This window comes from Pteronotus mesoamericanus, unplaced genomic scaffold, assembly GCF_021234165.1.
Source record: "Pteronotus mesoamericanus isolate MK-2021 breed Mesoamerican mustached bat unplaced genomic scaffold, CSHL_Meso_final scaffold_651, whole genome shotgun sequence".
Classification (NCBI taxonomy): domain Eukaryota; kingdom Metazoa; phylum Chordata; class Mammalia; order Chiroptera; family Mormoopidae; genus Pteronotus; species Pteronotus mesoamericanus.
Genome location: NW_026555325.1, coordinates 37,333,883 through 37,346,403, shown reverse-complemented (window position 1 = coordinate 37,346,403; position 12,521 = coordinate 37,333,883). Strand labels below are relative to the sequence as shown.

At 35.7% G+C, this 12,521-nt stretch overlaps 1 protein-coding gene across 2 annotated transcripts in view; it reads right to left on the bottom strand.

Moving 5' to 3' along the window:
* Positions 1-1,549: 1,549 nt before the first annotated feature.
* The window catches only part of AGPS (alkylglycerone phosphate synthase), a 141,137-nt gene continuing 130,165 nt past the window's right edge, over positions 1,550-12,521 (bottom strand). For both annotated transcript variants that reach the window (XM_054562498.1, XM_054562499.1), the window contains one exon: positions 1,550-3,605. In XM_054562498.1, the coding sequence (XP_054418473.1) occupies positions 3,484-3,605 (122 nt within the window). In that variant the 3' untranslated portion in view covers positions 1,550-3,483. The remainder of the gene's footprint in view (positions 3,606-12,521) is intronic.

Here is a 12,521-nt window from a genome sequence, read left to right as displayed (position 1 = left end):
CTCTTTTAGGAAACTGAAATTAATAAAAATTTAATGAATATACTGACATGTGGCTCATTTGGAAACAGGAAGCCTTGGGCGAAGCAAAGCTCCCATAATTTAGAAAGCCAAAGGCGATTCTGGATTCCTAATCCTGTAACTGGCACTTGTTATTTTCAGTTTTTCTCTCACCATGAGCTAAGCCCCAGTTAAAATCAAAGTTGCTAAGTATTAAGTGATAAACAAAAAGCCACTAAAGCTGTCTTTAATTTCTATTTGTGTTTCTTAAAATGTAGATAGGTTTTCCATAGTATTCCATTTTGGCTGCCTCAGGCACCAGCACGTGTGGTTTGTGAATCAATTTGTTAACAACCCTTTGTGTTCCACATTTACTGTATAGAATAGATGCTCAGCAAACCCAACCCCATTTCAACAACCAAGATTAATGCTTCAGTTTGGGATTACAGGGTTTCCCTGATCAGCTATGCTTAAAACATTGTAGTTATAAAAGAATGTAACAGTGGAAAATCTCTGGAGCCAACATGCACAAAGACATTTTCAAAAATGCAAGCTAGGACTTCACAGTTACCAAGAGAATATTCTGAGAAAGAGGTGGCCTTGGAACCATCTGTACCTGGTATACTATACACATTGATGGAAGTTGATCCTTTACTTTATTTTCCAAAATATATCAGTACAGCTATGCACACCAGAAGCTTTCTAGCTTCATAAATAACTTTAAAGTAATTGTATGGTATATAATATGTATGCATTTAGGAAGAAAACCCAATTCCTCACAAAAGGAAAGAATTTAATCTTTTGCAGTAATATGCTGGGCACAATAAACATGTGGTTTTTACAATTCTTCCTAAAGAAGCTCAAGTTACTCGGCATAAGACTAAACTCATCATGCACTGTAAACTGCACCAAACATTAAGGCAACAGTTACTCTAAGGGTCCATAAAGCCTGTTCATATTGAGTGTTTAGTATCAATGCCATTTCTCACTAGGAGCAAGTTCCCATTCCCACTAAATCCCCAACCCAAATGTGACATCAAATAAAATATCAGAAATATGACTAAGAAAGTCAGTGTTATGTAGTGCTGAAAACCAAATAGGGTATAACCTTTAAAAATCTTAAATGAACTTATTCAAAATGAGGTAAGAAGCCTCACAGAAACAACGGCCTCCCGGCTTTAACTTTTATGGGGCCATTTTCAGATATTTCAGAAATACGAGGCAAGGTTTAAGTGCTTCTGTGCATGTTCAAGAACTCGGCTCTCCAGACACTGAGTATGTGCAGCGGCACCTCTCAGAAGCGGGCGTATGAAAGCGGCAGAAAGGCTTTCTGATTTTAAATCAGAGTGAAATAGTACTGATGAGTGTTCATATGTTTCAAAATGATCCCCATAGAAATGATGCCAACTATGAAATGCAGTCATCACTATAAAATCAAGATTGGGAATCCCAGAAACATGGAGAAAAAAGACATAAATCACTGATTTCCACAAGGTTTGTGTAGAATAGCGAACACAACAATTTCAGGTGTTAAATTTATAGTTTCCTAATATCAAATACAGATTTTTGAGGTTGTTGAAATCTGAACTCCCTGGGAAAGAATATTATAACAATCACATGCAACAGAATGGATCTGCTTATGAATCTGTAAGTTTTATTTTTAAAAAAATTACTCAGAAACATGTATACACTCCAGGAGATATTAAAGTTTTACATTTTGATCACCAATCAGAGAAATCACCTTCATGAATAGATGCATTTTATAAAGCTGAGATTTTTTTAACTAGAGAGGCAAGTGTAATTTCCTCATCGAGTATCCAACTCTTTCAAATATCAAGGGCTTTAAGCACAGATGTGCTAGAAATTTTATAATTAAAAATAAATCACCAATGTAGAGAGGCAGCTTCTGATAAATCAATATTTAGTTTTTGTTGTTAAACTAATATTTAATTCTGGTTTACAGATTTGAGGCCAATTTTAATAATTAAAATCATTTATCATTTTGAAGCCTTAAAAATACCATTTTGTCAATTTTAAATTTTCACTTTTCTGGTTAAGGCTATCTTCAGATATAAAAGGTATCAAACTGCCCAAAAATACTCTGGCGCTGTTGCTACATAGACAGACAGAATGTCTTTTTACAGGATCATCTGTATTGTGACCTACTGATCAAATATTAATTTTAAAAAATTATCAAAAGTTAGGTATTGCATTAAGAAAAGAATCCATCTCAAATTGTGAATCATGAACCTTGACAGACAGTGATTCAAAGTAATCCTTTTACTTACTTTAATATCTAGGTTTGAATGTAAAAATGTATGCTAAAGGTGATTAATGTTCTCCCCATTATTTAAGAAATATATTTCAAACTTTTGATTATGCTATGTGTATTAATACATTACAGTTTTTTAAAATTTAGGTTAAACCAGTAATTCAAAAAAAGGTGTTAAGCCATTATTAAAAACTTAACTGAAATTTTACTTTTATATGAAAATTTATCATGTTGTTTGGGTTAATTTTTTTAAAAAGATTTTTATTTTTATCATTGAAACTACTGAAGCTTTCAAATTCAATAGCTGAATGATGACTGTGTTTCTTTAGCCAAACAATTCTTCCAACTGGAGACATTAAGTATAAGGAGTCTTCCTTCTCTCCTGTTGCAGCTTCTGCATCTTAGCAACAAGAATGTGCAATCACAAACATTAGGATTCTAAGCTGAATAAAGGCATTCATTTCATGGTAAACCTGTTCTCCATAAACACTGAGTAATATAAATCAGCTTTTCTTATAAAACATATTATGAATGAAATAGGATATAACAATAGGTTATCTCAGTGATACAAATACAACTCATACTTTAGTAGAAACAGAAACATGGAGAACAAAAACGTGTCCCCAAACAGCATAATTTGTATACCGATGATTTAAAGTTTTATAATTGTATACTAACTTCAAAAAATAAAAAAATAAAGGTCGGCCAAGCACCTTACAGAATGGAAAACATCCTAAATAAGACGGCCAACACTGTTTTATGAGTATCCTCCCTTATTGGCCGACACACTAGAATGTGCCCTTAAACGTACATGGGTATCACTCTTCAGTGGAATCCTTCCCAAAATATCTGCTTCTCAGAGACATTTTTAAAAAGAGGCTGGATAAGCAATAGATGACACCAAAATCTGCCTTTGTTCCCAAGAGGAAACATCAATACAAAACAGCTGGCAGCATCTTCCTTCACAAGAACAACTGGCAGGCTTGTGCTGCCTGACTAAAATTTGAAATGACAACCAAATGAGAGAGACTTAGGAATACCATCTGTCAATCCATAAATGTAGAAACAAAATAAACTACAGAATGAAGCAAACTTATGTTAAACCAACACACAAATGTAGCTGAGATAGAGTCCATGATATATATGATTACTGGCATAACAATAGTTGAGGACTTCAAAGAAAAGTGACTTTTTTCATAACAACAGTACTGGATTTATAAAAGGTTTCTGTTTCCAAAGATATTATTGGGGTCCACATATTCCTTGACAGACTTCAGCATCCCAAAGCCGACATCAGAGATACTTTCCTTTAGCCACTGCTTCCGTAACTTGCCCACTGGAAAAACAAAATAAAAAATGCTTCAATATACACTGTGATGCTGGGAACCAATCAATCTTGTGACCACGAATGAACAAACACTGTGTGATAAATGCTTTTATTCAAAAATGAGAAATGTTTTGCTTTATTTGATTTATTGAGCCCACCAGACTATCAAGCTCATTAAGCGCAATGTATTCCCAGGGGAAGCCTGTGCTCCACAGTGTCTCCTTTTTCTGTAAACTATGAAATGAAGATGAAGAAAGCTTGGACTGAGATTATGGCCCATTTTACAAATAACAAAATGAGAAAAATGTGCATTTCCAAAGAATCCACCTCCTGTTTAACAATCAAAACAGCCAAAGTTTCAGAGAAAATGAAGTTAACTCAAGAGAAAAATCATATTCAGGTGAAATTGTTGGGTATAATATAGCAAAACATGACAGGATACATATCTGCAAAATATTTGAAGGAAAACAAAAGCTTAACAATTTTTAAGAAAATCTGAGCCTTGGGTTTAAGAAAAAAAAAAATCTTGTTAGGGAGCTTTTTCATTTGCATTTTCTTTTCGTATTATCTTTATATAAATTTGCATGTTCCCAAATAATGGTTACTTTCTTCCTATTGTTTTCCCCAAATTAGAGATTTCTTTAGGTACTAAGTAAATCAAACACCTAATTCATATTAAACTTACTCTTCTGCTTTTATGCACTGTATAACGTTCCCGTTCTTTGTTCTTGGTCTTACGAATTTTTTCTGAGAAAAATGAACTAATATAATGGCTAGCAGCATAAATCACCTTTTAAAAAGAACTCAATAAAAAAGATAACCTTTCTAAGTAGAACTCTTATAAGAAAGGATATGTACTTAATCTGTAAAAGGATTCTGAAATGTCAGTATGTTTTTGGCATTAAAAAGCAACGCAACATGCTGACTTATCTGTGGTGAAATGGATAAATCTTTTAATTTTTGAATAGGACTATCTGGTTAGTACTTTTCAAATTGTATTAATATAGTAATTGAATTCAAATGGTCATTTTCCACACATGTTCATTAATGACCCAAAGTCATCGACAGCGATTTAACTGGCCAGCGGAAATGGGACCCTTCTTTCATTAAGGTATCCCGCCTGTCATTCTAAAACGCGCTCCCATTCATCAGGCTGCAGTGACACACCATAGCATCTGCCTTTTGGAAATCTTAAACACCATTTCAAGCTTAATTCAAAGCACCTTTTGTGTCCAGTTCTCCAGGAAACCATCAAATTGTCATTAAAATAATAAATAACATGATACTCTGAGAAAGCAAAATATTTCTGCTTAGCTTCTAGAAATAAGACATTGCTGGTGTTAAGATAGGGGAAAATGAGGTACGGCGGGAAAAAAATCTTAAATTCAAAAAAGAAAAATGATTTGTTTAAAAGAGCTCCAAAACTAGAAGGCAAGCGGCACAAATTCCCATTCACGAAACCTCTACCACCTAAAAGATATTTACCAGGTCCTCCCCTTATCTTCCTAAGGAACAACACACCATAATGCTTCAGCCTCAGTTTTCTCTCCTGCAAGAGATTTAAAATCTATAGTCTTTTCACCTCGCATATCCTATGGTTTTAAGAACTTTTAAAAAGTTACAAATCAGTTATTTCCAGATTTGCTCCAAGGGATTAAAAAAAGCGGAAGCAGCATTATTACGAGCCACCCACACCGAGGCAGCTCCACAGAGAGGGGTGGAGAGCAGTCGCTGCCAGTCTCCACTGTTATCTGTAATATAGCTTCACTGAATGTGTCCTGTGGTTATGGCTCTAATTGTCCCGAAAAGACTGCAAACAACTGCTCCAACAAGATGGAGCACATTAGAACCTCAGCAGGATGCCCAACAGCTAGCTTGTCTGCCTGGTTTTACACCTCTAGTAATGATGCAATTCCACAAGGAACTGAACCATCATTTGAGAAGCCACCCAACAGCCACTGCATATTTAATGAAGTCGCTCACCAAGCGCTGGAAAACAGAAGGTGCTTGGAGTGCATCATTAGTTCTGTCAGAAGGATAATTTACACATCTATCTTGTCAAATTTTCTATGGTTTATACTTTTACAATAATCAATCTAACATACATTTGATTAGTGAACTAGAAAGTTTTTAAAAAGGCAGTACAGGCAGCATGGCTGTGGCCCCTCATAAACATATTTAATGAAAGAATTTAACCCCTTCATGGCAGAGGTCTGTGAGTTTCTGTCACTGATAACAGAATTTAAACTGAGATCAGAAATCATGGCTCATGCACTTAAAGGGACTAGGAATCTTTTTGGTTTTGCTCAATCATTTAAATCAACTGCATTGTGGGATTAAGTGTCCAAACAAAAAACACAATTTAAGTAAAAATGTTCAAAGAGTCTTTGTAATAACACAATCATTGGACATAGTTCTTTATAAAATTCTCTGGCTGTTTCAGATGAATTGATAAATTATAAACAACAACAAAACCCCAAAGGTCCTGATCCCAAAAAGAGATCCCATTTCAAAGTAGAAGATTTTTATTCTAGCGCTAACCAACAATAATAATGATGATGCCATCCGTCCAATCTTTATTTGTACTGCAAGGCATTTAGAAATTAGCTGACTATACTGCTCTGGACACATGTGACACACATGTGTGCAACCCTATAGGAGCTGCTAGAACAGTTAGTTGTAGAGCTTGTTTTCAGAGATGGGAAGGAAACTCTGTTCCTTCTGTAGCATGGCATATGGGAAGACAGGACAATGAATAAAACCAGCAAAAACAGCAAGCCTCAGACTGAAACATTCCTTGTATATCTAGTTATCCATGAGAAGTCATGTACACATTCCTATCACATGAATCTTAATGCTCTTTCCAGACCTGTGTTATCTGAGGTGGGATATTCATGACCACTGACTCAACTAGATTCCTTTCACTTCTGAGGGTCGACCCTGCAGCTCCGGAAAGCCAACTCCATCACTTCTGAAAACACGATAGGGACTCTGTATTCTACAGTTCACAATTATTCTACATCTATAATGCCCAAGGTGCGTACGCCTGTCATTTAAGAGTCTTAGAAGCATTTTTAAAGATACAAAAAACACAAGCCATCCAAATTCTAGACATTATAGAAAACAAATGGGGGAAATTATCTGCTTAAATTAAAAGTGGAGTTCACTTTTTTACAGTTTAATTTCTGATAATGTACATACAGACCGGATGAAACAAGTATTTTGTGTTCTACAATATACACTATGTTTTTGAAAACTTATTTGTGGGACAGGAAAAAATGAAGCTTTTAAAGATACTCTTTGAAATCATAGGGTCGACAAGCCCCTTGGGATGCTAACATCTCCAAGGAAGAACGCATCTGTGGAATGATCAGCAGCATAAAAGACTGAACAGACACACATGCGAGGGGAGGGGCAGGCAGTGTTGTGTGTGTGAAGTGTGGACACGGTGGTCAGCCCAGCCACCAAGAATTCTCTGGAACTACCCTGTGTTCTAAGGGCCTGAAAGCCTACCAAAAACTACCCAATAGTCCTCTCTCAAAAGTGATAAATCCAAGCTCTATTAGCCAGACTTCTTTTCAGCTAGATATAGTTAAAACTGTTTGTATTATTAATTTGATTATAAGGTTGAAAAGATTATATACTTATTATGAAATATTACAAAATAGGCTGTACATTTAGAAGATGTCTAAAGCTAAAGCTTAGAAGCAGAATTTAGCCAAAGTAGAATAAAAACATCTAACTTATTATTGTAACAACTGTACTTTGAAAGTTGAGTTTGAGCATATTGGATACCTTTAGCACTATTCTGCGAGTTATATTTTTAAAACAAAATCTAGACTTAGCTGCTTGTGTGAGTGATCTGAGCATCCATTTGTATTTCAAAATTTAAGTAACGCAGCCAAGCTACCACTGAATTGTGTCAGGAGCTATGCTGGAGGCACACCTAACCTCTTGCCAGCTGAGGTTCTGGCTCCCGGAAGCTCCGGAGGTACTGACAGAAAGAGAGGACAATGGACCGTTTCCATTCCTCGAGGCACCTGGCGACCTGACTGCGACAAGGTTTCCTCAGAAGGGGCAACGGGCCTCAACTGGAAAAAAGGATTTAGCTGTCCATTTGTTGGTGCTATAAAGTACATTTTTGTGTGTTTGATTTTGGTGAAGGTGCATGTTAACATCAGCCAACAGATCTCCGACTGAGGGATGCTGACACCCAGCCTTCAAGGTGTATGAGAAGGGGTTATGACTATCCACACGGCTAATTTAATGCTTAGTGGATAAAGTCATGTTTGATTTTAAGCCATGTGACTTATTTTTTACTAATGAAACTTCTGATATCAAGATGAAAAACTCAAGAATACCATGTTAACAAAGCAATTAATATCTCCTATTATAAGATTTTTCTCTTCGTAAATATTTAAAATGTACATTTTCATCATGCTAAGATTTCACCTGTGCAGTTTATACAGTATCTCTAAGATTTTACAGATACTTGAATAGATCTTTAGAGATTATAAAACAGAAAAAAAGTTTAAATTACTAGGGTAATAACAGATTATAAGAGCTGGATTCAATCTGTTTTCAGAACACAATCATGTGTGAATTCTGCTATATATCCCCCAAAGATGGCTTGACACACTTGAAGTTTAAATTCTGTGCAAAGTAATGCCCACACAACAAAGTCAAAAGTAAGTGAACAGGTCAAATAACATGAGACAAATATGGGCAGAAAAGGGGAGAAAACATTATATGCTTCTTGAAGACTGAGGCCATATTTTATTCATTTTTGTAGCCCTGTTGTATAACATGTGTATGCCACAATAAGAATTCAATAAACATTAGCTAAAATAAAACATAAACACTGAGTCAAAGTTATCTATCAGCTATTTTAGATGAGGGGTAAGGGTTCAAATATCTCGGAAAAGGAACCTGGCTTTCCTTAATTTACTTGGTTTTATCTGCCTGCATTCCCTATATTCGGACATTATTTCTTGTATATACTCAGAGCTATTCTACAGTAGCTAACACTCTTTGGGCTCTATCAGTTGTTCTCAACAGAGGCAATTCTGTACCCCAGAGGACATTTAGCAATGTCTGGAGACATTTTTAATTATCACAACTGGGGCAACACTAGTGGAATTTAGTAAGTAGAGGCCAGAGATGATGCTAAAGATACTACAATGCACAAAACAGTCCCCACAGTGAAAAGTAATCTGGCCAAAAATGTCAACAGTGCCAAGACCAAGAAATCATGAAGTGTATGATTCCAAGCATCCACTTCTTAGGACCCCAAACAATTTCCATAAAGGCAACATACCTTCACTGCTATAACCCAATGGATTAGCAGCAAATGGCTTATATTGCCATTGCTAGGTGACCTTGCTCTAAATTTGAGGTTACTGTCCAAATTAAGAGAAATTCTGAGATTTTATTTACTGAGAAAAAAATAACCATTAATGGCAAACATGTTTTATTTAAAAGTTAACGTTTAAAGACTTGAATCTAATGTCTATTGAAAAACATTTTAAGTTTTCTTTTTGGCCATCCTTCCAGCCAATATGTTGAAATATATATGAAATACAGGCCCACAGCACTGTCCAACACAATTTTCTGTGATGATAGAAATGTCCTGTATTCACACTGTTTAACACAGTAGCCCCCTAGCCACATAATAATATTATGCACTTGAATGGTGGCTACTCTAAATGAAGAAGTGGATTTTTAATTTTCATCAATTTAAATGTAAACAGCTACAGAGAGCCAGCCGAGTGGCTTCTGTGTTTGACAACAAAGAACAACATTAAAAAAAGGTTACTTTTGACAGATATTACACTTGAAAATATCTATTAGGGTTAACTGTTTGCTAAATGAATGAAACTAACTATAAAAAGTTAGTTATTCTGTGACAATTTAATAATGTAGCACATGCATTCTCAGACTAACAAACACTTAGAAGAGTCTTGGACATAAAACTGCTGGGAATAAAAAGTTCTCTTTAAAGATCCAAAGAGGAGGGGTAGTATACAACACACCTAGTCTCATCTGGTGATCCACCTGAGGCAGGAAGCTACTACAGGTGTACACAGCATACGGTGGAAGATGGCCAACATAATGTTGCCGCTGCCCTTTTGCCTTGGACTAGGCATCTGTAGCTGCATGAGTGGGAAGGCACAGGAATCAATACATTCTTACAACAGGTTTCCCGTCAGCTCTTAACCCTGTTTATCCTATGATATAGCTGAAATTGTTGAAATTGTTAAATGTTTGGCTAAATTATGGGTTAAATTGGCTTCTACAGTCTGGTCTTGGGATCTAACTCTTTACAAAACTGCTTCAGAGAAAAAATATTATAATCAATTTAAAAGTTTTGTGGGAATAAAAGCCAGTCACAAAGAAAAAAAAACGAAGGAAAAAAATTTTATTTAAAGGACAAAACTAATTTTTGCGATCTTATGGTAATCTGATAAAGATTCAATATTGGAAAGGCTGTCTTCATCTGGTCGCCATCAAAAGGCCAAAATCACAGCGAGGATAGTGACACTGAAACAGTCAAGACTCAGAACAGTTCCATCTCCACAAGGATCCCTGCGTTGCCTGTTTATAATCACCCCCTCTCCACGCCAGATTCTTAAAAACAACTCATCTATTCTCTGTTTCTATAATTTTGACGTTTCAAAAATGTTATAAATATAAAACCACAAATCTTTTGAAATTGGGCTTTTTTAAATTCACTAAGCATAACTCCCTAGACCCAAGTTGCTGCGTGCATTAATAGCTGATGTCTTCACATTGCTAAGTAGTATTCCATGGTACAGATGTACAACTGTTTAGCCATTTACAGTAGCCGCCCCTCACCCACAGGGGATATGTTACAAGGCCCCCAGGAACCCTGAAACCATGGACAGCACCGAACGCTATATACTATTGTTTTTTCCTATACACACATGCTTTTTCACTTAAAGGAAGCACTTCACAGTTTCTCTTTGGCATATCTGGATTGCCAGCATCACTACTCTTGCACGTTGGGGCCATTTTTAAGTAGAAGAAGGGTTCCTTGGGACCAAGCACTACAATACCATGACATTCTGTCTGATAACTGAGATGACTAAGTGACTAATGGGCAGTTGGTGCATATAGTGTGGGATGAGTCACCTCCCAACCAGGATGCAGCAGAACAGCATGGTATTTCATCATGCTACTCGGAACAGCCTGCAATTTAAAACTTATAAATTGTTTATTTCTGGAATTTTCCACAATATTTTCAAACCATCACTGACTACAGGAAACTGAAACCATGGAAGGAAGGGGCTATTGTGCTAGTTAAAGGACATCTAGGCTGTTTGGAGCTGTTGTGAGTAGAGCTGCTCTGAATATTAATGTACAGGTTTTTTGTTGTGGACCTAAGTTTTCAATTTCCTGATATAAGTGCCCAAGAGTGTAACTGTTGGGTTGAATGGTAGTTGCATGTTTGCTTTTATAAGAAACTGCCAAACTGTTCACCAAATGGCTGTACCACTTTCTACTACTCCCAGCAATGCATGATTGACCTAGTTTCTCCACAGCCTGGCCAGCACTGGATTATCGTCACTATTCTTTAATTTTAGCTTTGTGATAGGTGTTTGTATTTCACTATTGAGTTTTGAGAGTTCTTTAAATGTTATACATATAAGTATTTGTTGGATATGCAGTTGGAGCGTATTTTCTCCCATTCTGTAGCCCATCCTTTTGCCTCTTAACAGAGTCCTTCACAGAGCAAACATTTTAACTCCAACCTATTAATTTTCCCTTCAATGAACTGTACTTCTGTGAGTTTAAGAACTCTTTGCCTAGCTCTAGGTTCTGAAGATTTCCCCACCCTTTTTTTCTGCCTCTAAGTTTTATTATTTTATGTTTTACATTTAAGTCCATTACCTATTTTGAGATTATTTTGGTACAAGGTCAAGGTTCTTTCTTTGCCTACAGATGTTCAATTGTTCCAGCACCATTTGTTGAACATTCTATACATGCTTCCTCCATTGGACTGCTTTTGTACCTTTGTCAAAATCAATTGGACATAATTGTGTGTGTCCATTTCCAGGTTCTCCATTTTGTTCCATTGATCAATATCTCTCCTCCAATACCACACAGTCTTGATTCCTATAGCTATGTCTTGAAATCAGGTAGATGGGTCCCTATGACTTTTCTTTTAATTGTTTTGGCAGTGTAGTTCCTTTGCTTTACCATGTAAATTTTAAAATAATCTTTTCTATATCTACTAAAAATTATTGCCGAAATTTTGGTAGGAACTGCATTAAACAGACAGATCTGAGGAGAACTGACATCTTTACTATGTTCAGTTTTCTACATAGTCTCTCCATTTATTTAGGTCTTCTTTGATTTTTTTTCCACCAACACTTCTTTAATTTTCAGAACACAGATCCTGTACATATTTTGTTAGATTTCATCCTCTTTGAAGCAACTACAAATGGTACTGTAAATATTTTAAATTTGTTTCCATATGTTTGTTGTTAACACATAGAGATGTGATTGATTTTTGTGTGTATTCTTGTATTCTGTGATCTTGCTTAGCTTGTTTTCGTAGATTCTTTGGAATTTTCTGTGAAGACAATCATGTCATGTATAAATAGCAACAATTTTATTTCTTCCTTTCTAATCTGTGTGTCTTTTATTTCACAATACAGGTTTTTAATAAATGGCCTCAAAGCTGATCTTTTGCTTATTCCTTTGAATAGTCTTTTTAAAGTTTCTGATACTATTGGATTCTGTTAAGACCACACAAAATAGCTGAGAGCAGCTGCCCCATAATTACTCTCTGAACAACAGTAAATAACTTATTTAGGTGAAGACACCAATATTTAAACTGGTTATATTTAATCAAGGCTTTTTACTTCCTGACAAGGACTTTGGTATAATTTTAGCAAATGA